The following is a 19,927-nucleotide window of genomic DNA, read 5'->3' on the forward strand; positions in this document are numbered from 1 at the left end:
ACACCATTCTGCTTTTTCTCTGCTGGCCACAGAAACGTCTGTCTGCTCCTCGGACTACAGAATCCCCTAACACAATTGATCTCTTGGAAGCCGACGTACCACTCGTTGCATTAGAGCCAGTCTCAATACCAGAAACTTAGCTGTTCGTGCTACGTTCCCCTGAGAATCTATCACCCCCTACATTTTCCAAAACAGCATACCTGTTTGAAATGGGTATATCCACAAAAGACTCCTGCCCTCGGTGCCTACCTCTCTTACCTTTCCTGGAGTTAACCCATCTATGTGACTGTATCTGAGACTTTCTCCCATTCCTATAACTGCCATCCATCACATACTGCTGCTGTTGCAAATTCCTCATTGCTTCTAACTGTCTCTCCAACCAATCCATTCGATCTGATAAGATTCGCGAGACAACCAAAGAGTGATACAGTGGAGCAGAGTGAGAAGCAAATAGTGAGAGACAGAGGCAAGTGAAGAGATACTGAATCAGACAGAAAGAGTGTGAGGAAAGCAGAGATGAGAGGGAGACAAAGACAGTGAGGGGCAAATAACGAAGAGAGGCAGAGAAATATATATCAAGGGAGAAAGACAAACAGCAAGAGAGTAAAGAGAGAGAGAGAAAGATGGAGCAAATGAAAGAGAGACAGAAAACAAGAGAGGGAGACTAAACAAGACAGAAAGGCAAACAGTGATGAGGTGAGATGGGCAACGAGAGAAGCAAACATACAGCAAGATAAAGCAAGATAGAAAGCAAGAGAAGGAGACAAAGCAAGAAACATAGACAGTGAAGAGAGAGAGGGGGAGAGACACAGACAGCAAGAACAGGGTGGCAGAAAGCAATAGACAGGCCAGTTGAGAGAGAAAAGGACTGAAAACAGCCAGCAAGAGAAAGGCAGACAGCATGATAGAGAGAGCTAAAAGAATGAATGAGGAAGAGACAGATAAGGAGAAAGTGGAAAAGAGAAACAGACAGAGATAAAAAGAGACAGAGAGAAAAACAACCAATGGATCAATTCAAACTTCAGCAGAACCAAGAATGCCTCGTAATCTCATCTTTCCACAAAATTGAAAGTTTTTGTTAGAATTTTCTTTATACGTAAATACAGAAATATTTGTAGAAGTAATTAAAGTTCAGAGTCCACTTTTTAAAACAGTATCTTACGAATTGAAATATATTAAGCAATGAGTGAACAATCCACCAGTATGTAAAAGTCTCTCTGTTCTGAAGAAGGGTGACTGGACCTGAAATGTTAAGTCTGATTTCTCTCAACAGATTCTGCCAGACCTGCTGAGCTTTTCCAGCAATTTTTGTTTTTGTTCTTGATTCGATTATTTGAAGGATCTCATCTGTATTTTCCATGAATTGTGTTAGGATATGAGTAAGATTGTAGAGTTTAATAAATGATCATCACGGTGAAACATTAACTGACATCCTCTCTCCAAGGTGGGACCTGACTTGTTCAGTGTTTCCAGCATTTTCATTTGTGCCTAATTTCTAGCATCTGGAGTATTTTCCTTTTGGTTTAAAATGTGAACAATTCCAAATGATAGTGAGTTTAATAATCATCAATACTATTGCATGACCTGATTTTCATTCCTGTTCTCACCTTTACCTAGACAATTTCATGAACATCTGGGAATGGAGGGCTTATAAGGAGAGGCAGAATAGGCTGGGACTTTTCTTCATGGGAGTGTAGGAGGTTGAGGGGCGACCTTGTAGAGGTTTTTAGAATCATTAAGGGTACAGATAAGGTGAATGGCAAGTGCCTTTTTCCTAAGATGGGGGGATTTCAAGACTTGGGGGCATATTTTTCAAGTGAGAGGAGAAAGATTTTAAAAATTCATGGGGGCAATATTTTTTACATGTGTGTGGAATGAACTTCCAGAGGAAGTGGCGGATGCAGGTACAGTCATAACATTTAAAAGACATTTAGATAAGCACATGAATAGGAACAGTTTGAGGGGATATGGGCCAAATGCAGGCAGGTGGGACTAGTTTTGTTTGGGACTATGGTTAGAGTGGACTAGTTGAACCGAAAGATCTGTTTCCATGCTGTATGACTCTATAACAACGTTTTTCATTTCCCACCCCTTCTGTGCCATTATCTCCGCTTCTCCCTCTCGTGTTCAGACTTCTATCAATGCACACACTATGTGGATCATATTTCTCCTAATCCCAGTTTCGATAATAACTCCATTTCCTTCTGTTTCTCTATTTCATCAATCTGACAACATCATGTTCCACGCCAGAGATTCTAAAGTATCATTAAAATTAGCCATACTCACCAAGAGGTACAGTGTGCACTATTTACTGCATAATGGAGGATTATTTGCTGCATTATTTCCTGAAGTCTTCAAATTTTCAACTTCCTTCGCTCTCACTTTACTTGTTAATCAACACAATGACAGCACTGTGACATCTGAGCCGAGGTGCTCTTGTTTGTGAAATGTATTATGTGAACGAATGTTCTAGAAGATGCTTGTGTTTCCCTTGGGGCGGGTTATATCATTCTCGTTAGAATTTAAATTTGGGATAGGCTGCTTTGTTTAAAATCAACAAATTGCATTTACAAGACGTCTTTTACTCAGTCTGACTCCAGAGGACCCTTTAATCACGAGATCCTTTAAGTCATTTGACTGCAGGGAACCCTTCAATAATGCTCATTACAGCAAACTATTGTATGACCTGCATATACAAAACTTGAAAAATATTTTAAAGATTGGCTCCCATCTGTCCCTTAACAGCCACGGGAGCAATTAAGAGCAGTTTTCACTTTCCTACAGGGAGAATATTCCCCTTGGAAAGGAAACAACGATGTTGATTCAAATGGCATTTCCCTAGCAACACCCAATTGTGTAGCACAAGCTGGAGATTCTGGTTTAACAACAAATGCAACACGAAGCAGGTGTTGATCATTGTAGCTTCTAGCTTACATATGTTTCTAGTGGTGTAGTGGTTGTATCTCTATCTGTGGGCCAGGAGGCCTGGGTTAAAGTCCCACCTGCTCCAGAGGTGTGCAATAATATGTCTGAATAGGTTGATTAAAAAATACATACATGCTCTAAGGGGAATCCTGTGGTGCTGTGGTACTGTCCCCACCTCTGAACCAGGAAGTCTGGGTTCAAATCCCACTTGCTCCAGAGATGTACATTGATATTGCTGAACACGTTGATTAAAAATGTGTGTTTTTAAGCTGCAATTTGCATAACTTGTGAAGTTCAGTTCTAAAAATAGATTTTTTTTTCAATAATAGAAAATTTATGTGCCACTTCAGTGTTCAGAAATCATCTACCATCTTTCAATTACCAGGTTCAAACCATTAACCCCCACCTTAGACACAGGATAAATTAATCATCCAAACGGTCCTTCCAGGCAGGCATTTCTCCACCTGTGAATGCTAGAACAGCTGAATGGTCTCCTAGTAGTCATTGCTTCCCTTACACACAAACATACACAATATACATTTCAGAAGATAGACCATCTAGCCCAATCAATGCTTCGTCTAATATTCCTCTCACAGTGGCCTGTGACCAGCAGTGTTCCATAATCGTTGCTGGGTCCACTTTTGTTTGTCACTTATATAAATGAATTAGATGAGAATACAGAAAACATTGTTAGTAGGTTTGCAGATGACACCAAGATGGGTAGCATATTGGACAATAAAGAAGGTTATCAAAGATTACAAAGAGATCTTGATCAATTGAATCAATGGGCTGAAGAGTGGCAGATGGGGTTTAATTTGGATAAATGCATTTCGATAAAATAAACTAAGGCAGGACTTACTTACAAGTCGGGCCTTGGGTAGTGTTGTAGAACAGAGAGATCTAGGGGTTCAATTACATAATTCTTTGAAGTTTGCATCATATACAGATAGAGTGGTTAAGATGACATTTAGCATGCTTGCCTTCATTGCTCAGATCTTTGTATATAAGAGTTGGGGGCATTTTGTTGAGATTGCACAGGATTTTGGTGAGTGTCCACTGCTGGTCTCCCTGTTGCAGGAAAGATATTATTAAGCTGGAGAGGGTTTAGAAGAAATTTACCAGGATTTTGCTGGGAATGAAGAGTTCGAGTTATAGGGAAAGGCTGGATAAGCTAGGACTTTTTCTCATTGGAGCATAGACTGTTGAGAGGTGACCTTGTACAGATTTATGTAATAATGAGGGGTATAGCTAAGATGAATGACAGGTGCCTTTCCGCTAGGGTGCGAGATTTCAAGACCAGGGACATATTTTTCAGATGAGAGGAGAAATATTTAAAAAAGACATGAGGGGCATTTTGTGTTTTACACAGACAGTGGTTTTTGTGTGGAATGAACTTCCAGAGAAAGTAGTGGATATAGGTAGTTACAATGTTTAAAAGACATTTAGATAAGTACATGAATAAGAAATATTTGGAGCGATATAAGCCAAGTGCAGGCAGGTAGGAGTAGATTTTGGGATTATGGTTGGCCGAACAGTCTGTTTCCATGCTGTATGAGTCAATGACTGCATAAGATGCTGCCATAGTCAAAATGAAAGAAGTAGTTATGAGATGATTGGGTTAAAAATCAATAATGAGGCTCTACTGAAAATTGAGAACTCACCAGGAGCAGATGGGATGCATCTGGGGATGGTGTAAGAAGCAAAGGTAGAAATTAAAGGGAGGTACTGACTGTGATCTTTCAATATACATTCTGTATTGGGGTAGTGCCAGAGTTTTACAGAATTGTAAATGTTACAGTCTAGTTTAAACAAAAATGGATAAGGATCAGCCTACAATTATAGGTCGGTGATTGGAAAGCTTTTAGATACAATAATCTGTAACAAAATTAGAAGTCATTTGGACAAGTAAAAATTAATTGGAGAAAGTCAGTCCTGTACTTACATTTTATTTCAAAAATATATTCATAAAAATTATCTTTATGTACATTCAGGTACTAAAGCAGTTCTGTACAGTCTTTACATATCAAACAAAACAAACATTGGATGTTTTTAGATCACTGTACTGTCCAATAAAAATGTAAAACAGGTCCTGTTGCTGGTCAAGCTCCTTGTGGTATGGGCAAACTATTGCATCTTCACAAGGTTGAGGCAGCTGTCCTGTTCCTCTCTGAGAACATTGTCTCAATCAGGGCCATAGGGCTGGATTCCAAGCCAGAAAGCTCCAGTTTCACGTCATGCTCCAAGTACAATGGGGGTCCGTTCAGTTGTCAGATCCTTTTGATGCCTCAAATGTATGTAAATATAGTCTGGTATATGTAAGAAATGCCTTGGATTTTTCTGCAACTGCAGGGAATGACAAATACCAATGTTCGCTTGCTATTCATGTGCAAAGACTGTTCAGAAATGCTTCAGTAACTGCATGTTCTTAAAGATTTTTCATCTTTGCATTAAAAAATGATCAATCAGAAAAATTAGGTGAGGGGGTCTCCTCTCTGACCTATCTATGGAACCATTGTTTGACCTCTCTGTGCAGGGGAGCTGGGTTGTTACAATCCATACATACAACCCCTACATGCCAGCAGATGCCCTCACCTTCCTGGGAAGTACATTTAGCTTGAAGCAGGCAACACTGATGTAGTTGACCCCTTTGGAATCTAGATCAGCAAGCAACAGGTCAAGATGATCCTAAAGATGGATGCCAGTGGGAACATCCTCCATCTGCATTTCAGCTTTGTGATTGAAGGGAGCTGAGGCTATTTGACATTTGTGTGGCAGCCTTGAGTGTGCTGAACCTATGGGAGGTGAGGGCACACAGCAACAGACTGCAAAACGGCCCTCTGCAGGAACTGCCAACAGGAGGGCACCTGACCAAGAACTGCAAAGAATCCAAGAGCTGCAACCTGCTTAGGGAAGCAGGCCATCTGCACAAGGGCTGTTCAAGACGGGGGACGGCAAATGGACAAATGGCCAGAAGTTGCAACTCAAGCTGTGGACCCCAAAAGGACAGTAAGGAGCCACCTTCAGTGGGAATGTTGGGATTCCCTGATTCATAATCCAGGGAAATAATTCACATGTAACTGGCAACTTCAATGACGTTCTTTTGGGCTGCTCATTCCCTCAATTCTGTGCCCATCCTTATTTTAGGATTGAAGTTCTGATAGTTTTTTAATGGTAGAATCACTTGTCAACATTTATCTTGACTTGCAGACACCCAATCAACCCAGACATTAAACAAAAATGTATCTGTATTCATTTCCCTTGTTCTAAGAAACTGGATTAAAGGCCAATTAAGAGCAAAATTGTCACTTGAATAAATTTAATCTGCAATAGTTCTACAGCAGCGAACTTCTCTATTTATTTCCCGCTAACCATAATTGCTTGGTTATGATAAGATCACATCAGTTCCCTGCAATAAATGCACCTTTATATCAGCTACATCATGAACAAATTTGGGATTTGATGATAGTGCATCATAAAGCTTTTAGGTTTACAGTTTAATAATATATTAAATTGCTAAGTCAATCCCTTCACATGTATTCAAACAGAAGAATTTAAACTAAATCAAACATGTCAAAGCTATAGAGCCGACATCAATCTTGTCTGAATCAGCTGGGACAATAATACGAAATCTTTCAAAACCCTTGTTGTTATGTGACAATTAACTATCAAAAAAGATAGCTGACGGAATGCAAATCCTGTGATCAGCAGTGTGCTGCACAGATGAGTGCTGGGTCCATTGTTTTTGGTCATTAATCTAAATGATTTTGATGTGAATATAGGAGATATGGTGAGTAAGTTTGCAGATGACACCAAAATTGGTGGTGTGGTGGACAGCAAAGAAGACTACTTTGGAGTACAACAGATGGGCAAGTGAGCCAAGGAGTGGCAGATGGAGTTTAATTTAGATAAAGGTGAGGTACTGCATTTTGGTAGGGCAAATCAGGGCAGGACTTATACACTTAATGGTAAGGTCCTGGAGAGTGTTGCCAAACAGACCTTGGGACACAGATTCATTGTTCTTTGAAAATGGAGTCGCAGCTGGACAGGGTAGTGAAGGTGGTACTTGGTACACTTGCATTTATTGGAGAGTGCATTGACTAGAGGAGTTAGGAGGTCATGTTGCACCTGTACAGGACATTGGTTAGGCCACTTTTGCAATACCGCATTCAATTCTAGACTCGCTGTTACAGGAAAGATGTTGTGAAACTGGAGATGGTTCAGAAAATACTTACAAGGATGTTGCCAGGGTTGGAGGGTTTGAGCTCGAGGGAAAGGCTGAATAGGCTGGTGCTCTTTTTTACCCCTGGACTGTCACAGGCTGAGGGGTGACCCTATAAAGGCTTATAAAATCATGAGGAACATAGATAGGGTGAATATTCAAGGTCAGGAGTGTCCAAAACTAGAGGGCATAGGTTTAAGGTGAAAGGAGTAAGATTTAAAAGCAGCCAAAGGGACAGCATTTTCATGCAGAGGGTAGTGCATATATGGAATGAATTGCCAGAGTTATTGGTGGATTACAACATTTAAAAGGCATCTGGGTGGGTATACGAATAGGAAGGGTTTAAGGGGATATGGACCAAATGCTGCTAAATAGAACTAGATTAATGCAAGTTGGACCAATGGGTTTGTTTCCGTGCTGTACACCTACAGAGAGACTGTGATCTCGTAAAATCTGTCTCATTGAAAAAGCGAGTTGAGAAAGAAAATTGAAATATACTGTTCCATTCGTTGTAGGTGATCACGGAGAGGTACAAAACACGGAACAACACGAGGCATTAAAAAAAATCAATCCCCATATTGGCCAATACACTCATACAGTAATTGGTGCCCAATTCATTCCCCCACCAAGAATGATGCCCACAAATACTACAACCCAGCTTCGCCCCCCGCTGGATGTGAATGCATTCGATTCCTCCAGTTGAAGTCCCCACTATTCCATGCCTGCTAACAGCTTCTACGAATAACTCATACGCAGATCCCTCCAGCAACCCCTTCCAGCCCCGTCTCCGGATCTTCCTAAGTCTATTATCCTATCCCCTCACTCACCTCATTTTCAGCCGCCGCAACGCCTAACGCCAGCCTAACCATGGAGAACCTGCCCCGCCCACACGCACCAATCAGCGCTTCAGTCACCCACTGACCCCCCCACCTTTCACCTGCTATTGGTCAATCCCAACAGTCACTCAAATGGCCATGACGCCACAAAGTGAAATCGGAATGATCTCTACCATCAGTCACAGTGACACCCAATTACTGCCTGGCTCGGTGTCCGTCCCCATAAATCACCCGTCCCCCCGCCAAATCAGAGTTCGTCTCTTCATTCCTAAAAACAAACCTCACTCTGTGCCTCTGGTGTTTGTATATCACCGCCGCTCCCCTGGCCGCAGTTAACATGCAGACTTTTGAGTAGCTAGGACCTATGCTAAACTAAACTGCGTCCTTTCCCGTCTTCTCACATTCTTATGAGGAAATATAGCCAGTAAAATGCATTTTGTGATGGCTAACCTTCCTCTGTTAGAACTCAGTAATTTAACAAAACTGCGAAGGTTATCTCAGAGTACAACAGGAAATCGATCAAACAGACTGATGAGTGGCAGAAGGAGCTTAATTTAGATAAATGTTAGGTTTTGAAATTTGGTAAGGCAAATCAGGGCAGGATACACTTAATGGGGAGTATTAGATTAGGCAAAAGTGAGGATTGGAGATGCTGGAAACCAGAGTTTAGATTAGAATGGTGCTGCAAAAGCCCTGCAGGTCAGGCAGCATCCGAGGAGCAGGAAAATCGACGTTACGGGCAAAAGCCCTTCATCGGGAATTGAGACATGGAGCCTCCAGGGTGGAGTATTGCGAAACAGAAACATCGTAGGTTCGAGATTAATTGAAGGTGGAGTCACAGGTAGACAGTTTAGTGAAGGCAGCATTAGTACACTTGCCTTTATTGGTCAGTGGGGGTGAGTATGAGAGTTGCGATGTCATGTTGCAGCTGTATAGTACATTGGTTAGGCCACTTTTGGATTACTGAATTCAACTCTGGTCTCACTGCTATAGGAAAAATGTTAAACTTGAAAGAGGGCAAAAAAAGATTAGCAGGGTTGGAGCATTTGACCCAGAGGGGTAAGCTAAATTAGGCTGGGGCTATTTTCCCTGGAGCACCAAAGACTGTTGGGTGACCTTATAGAGGTTTATAAAAGCATGAGGCACATGGATAAGGTGAATAGCTAAGGTCTTTTTCCCCAAGGTAGGGAAATTCAAAACTAGAGGGCATAGGTTTAAGATTGCATTAGATGCCAGACAGTGTGCAAACAGGCCCTTCGGGCCAACAAGTCCGCACCGACCCTCTGAAGAGCAACCCGTCCAGACCCTTTCCCCCACATTTAGCCCTGCAACTAACACTACGGGCAATTTAGCATAGCTAATTCACCTAACCTGTGCATCTTTGGACTGTAGGAGGAAACGGGAGCACCTGGGAGGAAACCCACGCAGACATGGGGAGAATGTGCAAACTCCACACAGATGGTTGCCCGAGATACGAATTGAACCCAGGTCCCTGGCACTGTGAGGCAGCAATGCTAACCACTGAGCCACTGTACCACCCATGAAGATGAAACAGCAAACTTATTTTTGATACAGAAAGCTGACACCACTAGGATTTGAACGCAGGATCTCCTGTTTACAGTGAGATTGGAATGATTACTGATATAATTATGAATATTTAAAATGCATGTGGATGGGTACATGAATTGGAAGGGTTGAGATGGATACAGGGCAAATGCTAGCAGGAGGAACTAGATTAATTTAGGATATCTGGTCAGTATGGTTTCATGCTAAAGCTCTGTGACTCCATAATCACCATTTTGTCCTGAAAAAGAGTGTCACCATTTGAAGAAATAAAACATTCTCAACTTTAGATGGACTTCTGAACCCTGCAGTAGTGTTATTAAGTTATTCCTCATTGGCACAAATACAATTGTAGGCACAGCCTTCCAATATGGGCAGCTTTTAACTTGTATAGTTGAAGCTATACTGTGAACTTTGTGGGCAGTTGAGCAATTCAGTTTAATTTAGATAAAACTTATACAATTGCACCTGCTCCAGTCACATCAAAAGAATGCAGCTGTAGATTCTGCATGTGCTAAAATCAGACAGACAAATTTAAAATTACATTTTTGTATTCAATGAGTCCAAAAGCTTTGCTCTCATCTTGAACATACTTTGGAGTAGAGAATTTCAAAAATGTTTCCTAGTTCCAGTCACTGCAGCCATGGGAAACTGCTTCACAACATTGACTTCTTCAATCACCTCAATCATTTTCGTTGCAATGAGATCATACTTCATTCTACTAAAATCCAGAGTTACAGACACACAAAGGGAGGGTAAAGAGAATGTTTTAGGGCAAAGTAAAATCATTAGATCCTGGTCTGCCATCAATTCCATAAGTACACAACCCAGTTCACACTGAATGTCTAAAATGTTGATGATTTACACAGATATAAATATCTTTTTCCCATATTAGAAAGGTGACTTGAGGGGCAGTAGGAATACTCAAAATATTGCCAACTCAAACCTTCTGTCATGATTGTTCAGTTTTCTCTCAATTTTATTTTGCCTGATTTTGTCTTTTTTAAAATTGCACTCCTGAAATTCTATCAAACACATTCAAGCAAAAGTTTGAAGAACACCTGGAAATGAAAGATTAAGCACTGGAGTGAAACTGGAAAGAAAAGTACATTGCTCAACTCACTGACTACATATAGTAGGTCAGTGAGTATCAAGAAACTCCACTTTTATTTTAACTATCAGTTAGACTTCAATACATTTGTAACCAATACCTCTGATATTTTTAGATTAGGTCACAAAATACATGTGGCTTTGAAGGCTGTTTTGCACAGGAATGATGCAAAATATGTTTGTTATCCAGTGATATCCCCAGTTCACAAATATCCAAACTGACAACACATTAATAGCTGTAATTTTAAACTAAAATGTTCAACACTAAAAGATTCCATCCCAACATGTCAGGCTTAATTCCAGAACCTGTAGGGAAACCGCTTTATGAAAGATGACATTTAAATCAAACTATACAATGTAAAATATGTGCACCAAAACATCAATTAACTACTTTAACCAATTTACCTTGATTACAATGAACTGCATATAGGTAAAAACTGTACATTTAATTGACAGTTAAATACAGATGTACGTTTTCCAAAGTTACATGCTGCAAACATTTAAATATTCACAGAGATACTCAAAGAAACAGAGTAAGGCAATTATGATTGTACAAATGTTCATAGAATGTAAGTAATACTTGTCATTTTCAATTAGTTTCCTGAACATCAGAACACTTCCAAATGTATAGCTCTTAAAGGATCAAAGCAGACTTTTTTTGGGTCTGAGAACAGAGTTCATAACTGGCATGCATGCCGATATTCTTAAGATGCAATAGTCTCAAGAGTTGAGACAAGTAGGAAACATTAAATCTGAAGTGATGCATAGTTGTCTGGATGGTAGGAAACAGAATACATTTAACATTCACGACACTGCAATCAGTTTTACTGAACAAAATCTCAAGATTGTAGATTTGATAACTTGAAACTCTGAGCACCCATACATATTTTTCACATCCAGTCATTTTAAAATATTTGGATCACAAAGCAGTCATTTCTTTTTACAAAAAAATATAACTGAATTCCATTTACAATTAAAATGTAAACCAAAATGAAATTCATTTCAATAAAAATGCACTCAAGTCAACATAATCACAAGTTTTAAAATACTTTTAGTTTATGTACCTGCTAGTTTTCAGGGCCTAAAGCCCATCAAGACTTAATTTTAAGTTGAAAATTACAAGATCCCTATTTTTTCCAAATATTCCCTGAAAGATTTTCCTGCAAATTACCTGGTTTCACCATAGTTCATTTTCATAGCTTGCCTATATATTAATTTTAGCAGTGATTAATTCTTTTGTTACTTAACTGCCAAATCAATAGCTTCAGCATATAAAAATGCACAGGAGGTTTCCATTTAATCATGCAGGAATCATTTAGTGAAGTAAAATTTCCAGTCTGTAACTGAGCAGTTTGTTAACCAGGTCTTCAGATTCTCCCAGTCCAAATAAAAAATCATACTAACAAAAAAAACTAAGCATTTCAAAATGAAATTGGACACAATGAATAGAGATCTGTTTCCTCTCCATCTATCGCTGGATACAATATTGTGGAGTATTTAATTCATTCCAGTTAGAAGTGTAATCATAAAAGGTCAAGTGGCTTTGTCAATCTGTAAACACGGTCTAATATTCAAGACAATGATTTTTTACCTTAGTGTTGAAACTCCAAGTGGTAACAAAAAGCCTCATCAATTTCTGTAAAAGGCAGTGGTTTTTAAACCAAAAGTGCTATGATAGAATTTCAGTGCCTTGAGGAAAAAAAGGCAGTATTAGCAGGCAGATATCAACACTGGGCTTTGGTCAGTGCAGATTTTAGCTGTTTTCAAGGTGTCAAGGAAAGCAGCTAATTTATATGTCCACTGAAAATTAAAGCACAGACATCTGGAAACCAGATCACTGTCCAAACTATTTTGTCCTACAATGTGGTACAGATTAGATATTGCTTTATTAACCAAATCAAATGCATTCTAATTTAACAGCACTTGTTCACAAACTTGAAGATATTTTTCTTTCAAACACTCACAAAACCTGAATTCCAGTCATCTTTGTCATGTTCGGCTCTATTCTTGCGTTTGACAGGTCTCCTATGAGGCCTATGCTCCGACCCAAAAGGCTCAACTTTATGAGTCAGAAGTAAGTTTTCTGTACTACAAGATGAAGGCACTGGCTTTATGAACTCTATTGTGGGAGATAGTCTTGAGGTAGAAGGTAATGATTGTCTAGTATTTGTTAGTGTGGGGCTATCACTGTTAACAGATGAGTATCCTGAGCTGAGCTCCCCCTGAGGCATTCTTAAGACACAAAATTCTGCAGATTCACTGGTGTTAAAATAAGCTTCATTTTTTGCTGTAGGTCTCCATGACGCTGGCAAGAACTGACCATTCATTAATTGGTCATCTTCACTGTCTTCACTTGTAGCTTCACAACAGTGTTCATACCTCCCAATGACAGCAGCTACATTCTCAACTTCATTGATACCACTGACTGCAACACACACAAAAAATGGTTTTGTTAAGCTTCTTGAAATTAGCCTAAATTACTTACTTTAAACAAAATGCTCAACTGGTAGTCCTCATCTCTACCTGAACACAGGTAGGTTTATTTACCAATTATGTTACTTTAACCTGTTTCTCTTGCTTCTCCCCCACAAGGAAGAAAATTTGTGGAGGGGTAGACTTCATTGCAGAGGTCTGTGAATTTTCTACACAGAATTCAGAAGAAAACTTCCTCTGGATTCCTCCAAATTTAATTATGCTTGAATGTATACAGATAAGACAATGCTGAATTTAAAACTACGTTCAAAAGTTCCAGGACAGTTCTATATGACACCATTAAATAAAACTCAGGCACAATACAGCATCTAGTTTTTTCCATTAAACGCTTGAGTAGAATATTAGTATCCATAGTTCCATTGACCTACTGCTGGTCTAGATCAACATCTAGGTTCTGAACAGCAGGCCAAAGCATTCTGGATTGATAATGTCTCACAGAATTATGTACCACCCTCAACATTTTACATTTGAAACTATGGATGTAATTTTCCAAGTATTGTCACACAAAACACATTGGGTGGTGAACATCAAGAGTTAAAAAGTAACTGGCAAAATTATTAGAAGAGAACTAGAGAAATCTTTCCCACTTCTGGCGGGAAGTTTGGAACACACTTCCTGCAAATTGACAGGGGTTGTGGAAACCATTTTATAAAATATTTGAATGAGTATTAAACATTGTAAAACTAAAAGGATTACAGGCCAAGACCCAAATGCAAAATTAGGTTGAATAGATAGCAGTTTCTCATCTGGCACAGAGATGATGGACCAAAATTGTATGCTGTAATTTTCACAATTATTCAATTGTGAACTATTCATTCAAAGATGGACATTATTGAAGGTGATAATGGATAAAAGAGACAATGGGGTGCGGGGAGGATAAGAAAGCAAAAAGGAAAAAGGAACATTTTACAGAATCCAACTCAATTACTTCCTTCGGATTAACTGAAATGAATAGATCAGAATGGAAAAAAAAGACAAGCATTTATGTAACACCTTTAAACATCTTGGGACATTTTACTAGATTATTAATCTAAAGTTGAATACAAATTACTGTGTTGCCTTGGAAAAATAGAAACTCAATTAAATGGCACAAGAATAGCTGTGGTCCAGTGGTAAGGTCTTTCTCTTCCCCACCAACTATTTGTTTTCTCAATAGCGTTCTAACTCTTCTCTAGCAACTACTTATTTTTAAATAGTGTGATTTATGGGGAGGTAATTCTCCAGTATCTTATTGAGGTAAAAGCACTAGGTAATTAATTTGCTGAAAATTTCTGTTGTTAAGGCCAATTTACCCTCTACAAACATTAAATAACTATTTGAGAATATGGAATACATTCCGAGCTCTAAATGTTTGCATGAAGCATAAAAACCATAATACCTTCAGAATTCACCAAACAAATCATTAACAAAACTAATTAGAGATTGGAATTTAGTTTCCAATATCCCAAAGAACACTAGATTTTATGCAAAGCCTGTAGTTTCTTACTAAGTTTGCAGATTTAATATCAACAATTAGTTCAGTGAACAGCAGCTGTGATAGCTTCACAATCACATTTCAATGGACAAATGTAGTGAGTGCACAAATATGTCTGTATCAAATCACTGGATAAGAATAACTACACTGTGACCACAATAAAGAGCAGAGATTTAGGAACAGATCAGCATTGTTTAGGTTTCAGGAAACAAATTCATAACCTTCACAACAAACAAAAGTCACATTCTTCCCATTAATACTTTGAAATAAACAACAAATAAAACACTTACCATCAGCACTTTTCTCACCCTCACTTTCCTCGTCTCCTTCATACCCAGCACAGGACAAGTCTAAACTCCAATCGAGGAATTCTCCCAGAAGTGTATCCTCATGGTTAGATAATTCAACAATTGGAGTTGCCACAAAGTTGCCTCTATCTTCTCGAAAACTATCCTCTCTTCGTCTAAACATGAAAGATGAAAATGCTCAGACTAACTGGCAATAAACAAACATTCACCTATTTCAGCTACTGCAAAATGTTCAAGTCAAACTTAACAAGATTCTTTCCAGGGTTACAGGACAAAGGATCTTGATGAGATGGGCCAATGGACTGAGAAGTGGCAGATGGAGTTTAATTTAGATAAATGTAAGCAAATTTTAGCAGGACTTATACACTTAATGGTAAGGTTCTAGGGAGTGTTGCTGAACAAAGAGACCTATGCAGATTCATAGCTCCTTGAAAGTGGAGTCGCAGGTAGATAGGATAGTGAAGAAGGCGTTTGGTATGATTTCCTTTACTGGTCAGAGTATTGAGTACAGGAGTTGGGAGGTCATATTGCGGCTGTTTAGGACATCGGTTAGGCTATTGTTGGAATATTGCGTGCAATTCTGGTCTCCTTACTATGGGGAGTCCAGAACTAGAGGGTATAGGTTTAGGGTGAGAGGGGAAAGTTATAAGAGACCTAAGGGCAACTTTTTGAGCTGTCAGAGAAGTGGTGGAGGCTGGTACAACTGTAACATTTAAAAGGCATCTGGATGGGTATATGTATAGGAAGGGTTTGGAGGGAAATGGGCCAGGTGCTGGCAGGTGGGACTAGATTGGGCTGGGATATCTGGTCGGCATGGGCGAGTTGGACCGAAGGGTCTGTTTCCGTGCTGTACATCTCTATCACCTCAATCACCAGTGCAGGTCTGGTCAACCCCAGCCTCCTTACAGATTTAAGCAATTAAAATAATTGGACATTTCGGATTGACTAGAAAGGGCAGTCAGTTCCTGTCGTCATCACTACTGAATTCACAATGCAACACTTTAAAAGGAAATACAGAGTTCAACTTTAAAATGACAAAGCAGTAAAGAATATAATTTTTCTTAATATAAAAGGTATACATGTATCAGATTTAAAAATCACTCAAGTGCATTAGGAACATTTTTGCCCAACGAAAGGCAATTCATGCATCGATGGCCGAAGACACTAGTCCAGCACCAGAACTAGTTAATGCTCCAAGTCAAGTTGTTTCCAGTAGAGCACTAATAGTAACATCTACTTGGCAGTGTGGAAAATTAACAAGCCACATTCCACAAAAAGCAGGATAAATCCTACATGTTAAATTATTGCTCCAGCCTACACATGATCAGCAAAGAGATGGAAGGCAATGACACGCATTTTAAGACGTACTTACTCATCAATAACGATGGTCAGTTTGGAAGCTGCCAAGTACACCTAGCTCCCGACCACAATACAGCCTTGGTCCAAACAGGGACAAGGTCATTGATGGAGTGTGACGTTGGGAGGAATGACTATCCTCAACATCAAAGCAGTATTTGACTGTGTGATATTAAAAATCCCTTTAGAAATTGAAGTCAATGGGAATTGGGGAAAACTATCCACTAGTTGCACAAAGAAAAATGGCTGTGGTTGCTGAAAGCCATTCATGCAGCCTCAGGATAAAAGAGTTCCTCAGGTGGTGTCCTAGCCCCAGTGACATTTAGCTGTTTTAATTACCTTCCCAAGTAAGGATGTTTGCTGAAGATTGCATAGTATTTAGCTCCATTTGTGACTGCACAGATACATTCGTAGCCTGTGTTCACATTCAGCAAGAAAGTAATATTCAAGTTGCCAGAGGATGATAACTAGCATGTTATATTCATCCTATTCAAATATTTAGCAGTATCCATCTTCCAACAAACATTGAACAGCATCACTGCTAAATCCCTGACCATCACCATCCGGGGGCTACCAATGATAGAAACCAAATGGACAAGCCATATAATACGGAGACTAATAATAGGTCAGAGGGTAGAGATTCTGCAGTAAGTGACAACTTGCAATTTCCCCAAAATAACTGTGCATCTACGAGGCACAAATCAGAGATAACATGACGGAATATTGCCCACTTGCCTGAATATGTTCATCTTCAAAAATTCTAAAGCAACTCAGTAGATTGAACAAAGCAGCCCATCTTACACATTCATTCCCTCCATCAACAGAAGCAGTGGCTATACACTTTACATAAGAACACTAGCATCCCGAGAAGGTTCCTTTGGCAAAATCTTAAAAAAAACCCGACATCTACAATAAAGATGATTAAAGGACAGACACACACAGGATCACCCCCAACAGCTTTCTAAACTGTGATTGCAGAAACACGGTCCTTCACTAATTACAACATGCAAGTGATACGAAGAAATCAAAACATCTGCTTTGCGCTGAATCAGGATCCAAACAAAATGACACCCGACTCTACCCTACCCTCAAAGCATAGAGAGGCCCTCAGCATTACTCTTGTTCAGTCAACCATGCCCTAAACTGTGTAATAAAGGTACATTGGCTCCATCCTAGAGTCTTTAAATGCTACATTAAAAATGTAAACCATTTATTTAAAAATGCACAGATCCTGCTCCTGGGAAATCTCCCCAAATGGCTGTTTAAGTGTCTGTAAATAGTCATTACAACACTCAAAAATAATTAAAAGAACATTTCTGCTTCAAAATCTTACTTGAAAAAAATTTGTTTTAAAAGTCCAGCAGTTAACCAACTATCTGTTAAAATGGATTGGTTCAAAGCCAATTAAATTGCATCCTCAGTATTAAATCACGAGGGGAGATATTTAGAATTATATTCAACCTTTATCAACACAATGGGTGCTTCTCGAGACATAAAAATTCAAAGATTTTAGGACAAAGAGACAGAAAAAGACTTCAAAGTAATTAGTTTCCTTTCCTGGTGGAACAATGGTTCATTTGAAATTAACATAACAGCAATTTTTCTTTGCTCATGATAAAGAAAAGTTTCAAAAATCAATTTTGTGCAGAACCCTCACAAATGACTCAGCCATCGGGGGAGCCAGAAGAATCACAAAGAGTAATGATACATAAATCAACTGTTATGCTTAAAGAGCATCCAAGCAATAATTGCAGAACTACCAAGGAACAATGAAGTTTTCTTTCTCTCTCAAATCCTGCAAACCTGAATTCATTCGTACACCCACAATCAATTTGACTACAGAAGTCATAATAGCTGATGAATAGGACTTAAGATTTCAATTCTTTTACTTTCTTACTTTCAACAAAAGGATAAGGATATGCATTTTCAACTGTAAATTGACATAGCTTTTACGTGGACAACAGTAGTTTTGCAATAAATTAACCTTCATCTTGTTTTAGACTAAGCTTTGCTACTGATTATTGTTAAATTAAGAAAAAGAAGGAAGCATATGTCAGGTATAGACAGGATAGATCAAGTGAATCTTTAGAAGAGTATAAAGGAAGTAGGAGTATACTTAAAAGGGAAATCAGGAGGGCAAAAAGGGGACATGAGATAGTTTTAACAAACATGGTGAAGGAGAACCCAAAGAGTTTTTACAAATACATTAAGGACAAAAAGGAAACTAGGAGCGAATAGGGCTCCTCAAAGATCAGCAAGGCGGCCTTTGTGTGGAGCCACAGAAAATGGGGGAGACACTAAATGAGTATTTTGCATCAGTATTCACTGTGGAAAAGGATATGGAAGATATAGACTGTAGGGAAATAGATGGTGACATCTTGCAAAATGTCCAGATTACAGAGGAGGAAGTGCTGGATGTCTTGAAACGAGTAAAGGTGGATAAATCCCCAGGACCTAATCAGGTGTACCCGAGAACTCATCGATAGTCACAGGTGAGGTGCCGGAAGACTGGAGGTTAGCAAACGTGGTGCCACTGTTTAAGAAGGGCAGTAAAGACAAGCAAGGGAACTATAGACCAGTGAGCCTGACCTCGGTGGTGGGCAAGTTGTTTGAGGGAATCCTTAGGGACAGAATGTACATGTAATTGGAAAGGCAAGGACTGATTAGGGATAGTCAACATGGCTTTTTGCGTGGGAAATCGTGTCTCACAAACTTGATTGTGTTTTTTGAAGAAGTAAAAAAGAGGATTGATGAGGGCAGAGCAGTAGATGTGATCTATATGGACTTCAGTAAGGCGTTTGACAAGGTTCCCCATGGGAGACTGGTTAGCAAGGTTAGATCTCATGAAATACAGGGAGAACTAGCCATTTGGATACAGAACTAGCTCAAAGGTAGAAGACAGTGTGGTGATGGAAGGTTGTTTTTCAGACTGGAAGTCTGTGACCAGTGGAGTGCCACAATGATCGGTGTTGGGTCCTCTACTTTTTGTCATTTACATAAATTATTTGGATGCGAGCATAAGAAATACAGTCGTAAGTTTGCAGATGACACCAAAATTGGAGGTATAGTGGACAGTGAAGAGGGTTACCTCAGATTACAACAGGATCTGGACCAGATGGGCCAGTGGTCTGAGAAGTGGCAGATGGAGTTTAATTTAGATAAATGCGATGTGTTGCATTTTGGGAAAGCAAATCTTAGCAGGACTTATACACTTAATGGTAGGGAGTGTTGCTGAATAACGAGACCTTGGAGTGCAGGTTCATATCTCCTTGAAAGTGGAGTCTCAGGTAGATAGGATAGTGAAGGCGGCTTTGGTATGCTTTCCTTTATCGGTCAGAGTATTGAGTACAGGAGTTGGGAGGTCATGTTGCAGCTGTACAGGACATTGGTTAGGCCACTGTTGGAATATTGTGTGCAATTCTGGTCTCCTTCCTATCAGAAAGATGTTGTGAAACTTGAATGGGTTTAGAAAAAAATTACAAGGATGTTGTCAGGGTTGGAAGATTTGAGCTGTAGGGAGAGGCTAAACAGGCTGGGGCTGCTTTCCCTGGAGTGTCAGAGGCTGAGGGGTGACCTCTATAGAGGTTTACAAAATTATGAGGGGTAAGGATAGGATAAATAGGCAAAGTCTTTTCCCTGGGGT

At 39.5% G+C, this 19,927-nt stretch overlaps 2 protein-coding genes across 4 annotated transcripts in view; both read right to left on the bottom strand.

The window, feature by feature from the left end:
• abca3b (ATP-binding cassette, sub-family A (ABC1), member 3b) overlaps positions 1-8,029 on the bottom strand; it is a 110,891-nt gene extending 102,862 nt beyond the window's left edge. For 2 of the 3 annotated variants that reach the window (XM_043711548.1, XM_043711550.1), the window contains exon 1: positions 7,972-8,029. The gene's annotated coding sequence lies outside the window, so the exon portion shown is untranslated. Of the gene's footprint in view, positions 1-2,286; positions 2,685-7,971 lie in introns of those variants that run through there. The other variant, XM_043711549.1, reaches the window with a different exon arrangement.
• Positions 8,030-10,036: 2,007 nt separating this feature from the next.
• ccnf (cyclin F) overlaps positions 10,037-19,927 on the bottom strand; it is a 60,065-nt gene continuing 50,174 nt past the window's right edge. Inside the window, exons 16-17 of the mRNA XM_043711551.1 lie at positions 14,911-15,083; positions 10,037-13,078 (exon numbers count right to left, since the gene is read on the bottom strand). Of these exons, the coding sequence (XP_043567486.1) occupies positions 12,606-13,078; positions 14,911-15,083 (646 nt within the window). The 3' untranslated portion in view covers positions 10,037-12,605. The remainder of the gene's footprint in view (positions 13,079-14,910; positions 15,084-19,927) is intronic.

This window comes from Chiloscyllium plagiosum, chromosome 21 (genome assembly GCF_004010195.1).
Source record: "Chiloscyllium plagiosum isolate BGI_BamShark_2017 chromosome 21, ASM401019v2, whole genome shotgun sequence".
Taxonomy (NCBI): domain Eukaryota; kingdom Metazoa; phylum Chordata; class Chondrichthyes; order Orectolobiformes; family Hemiscylliidae; genus Chiloscyllium; species Chiloscyllium plagiosum.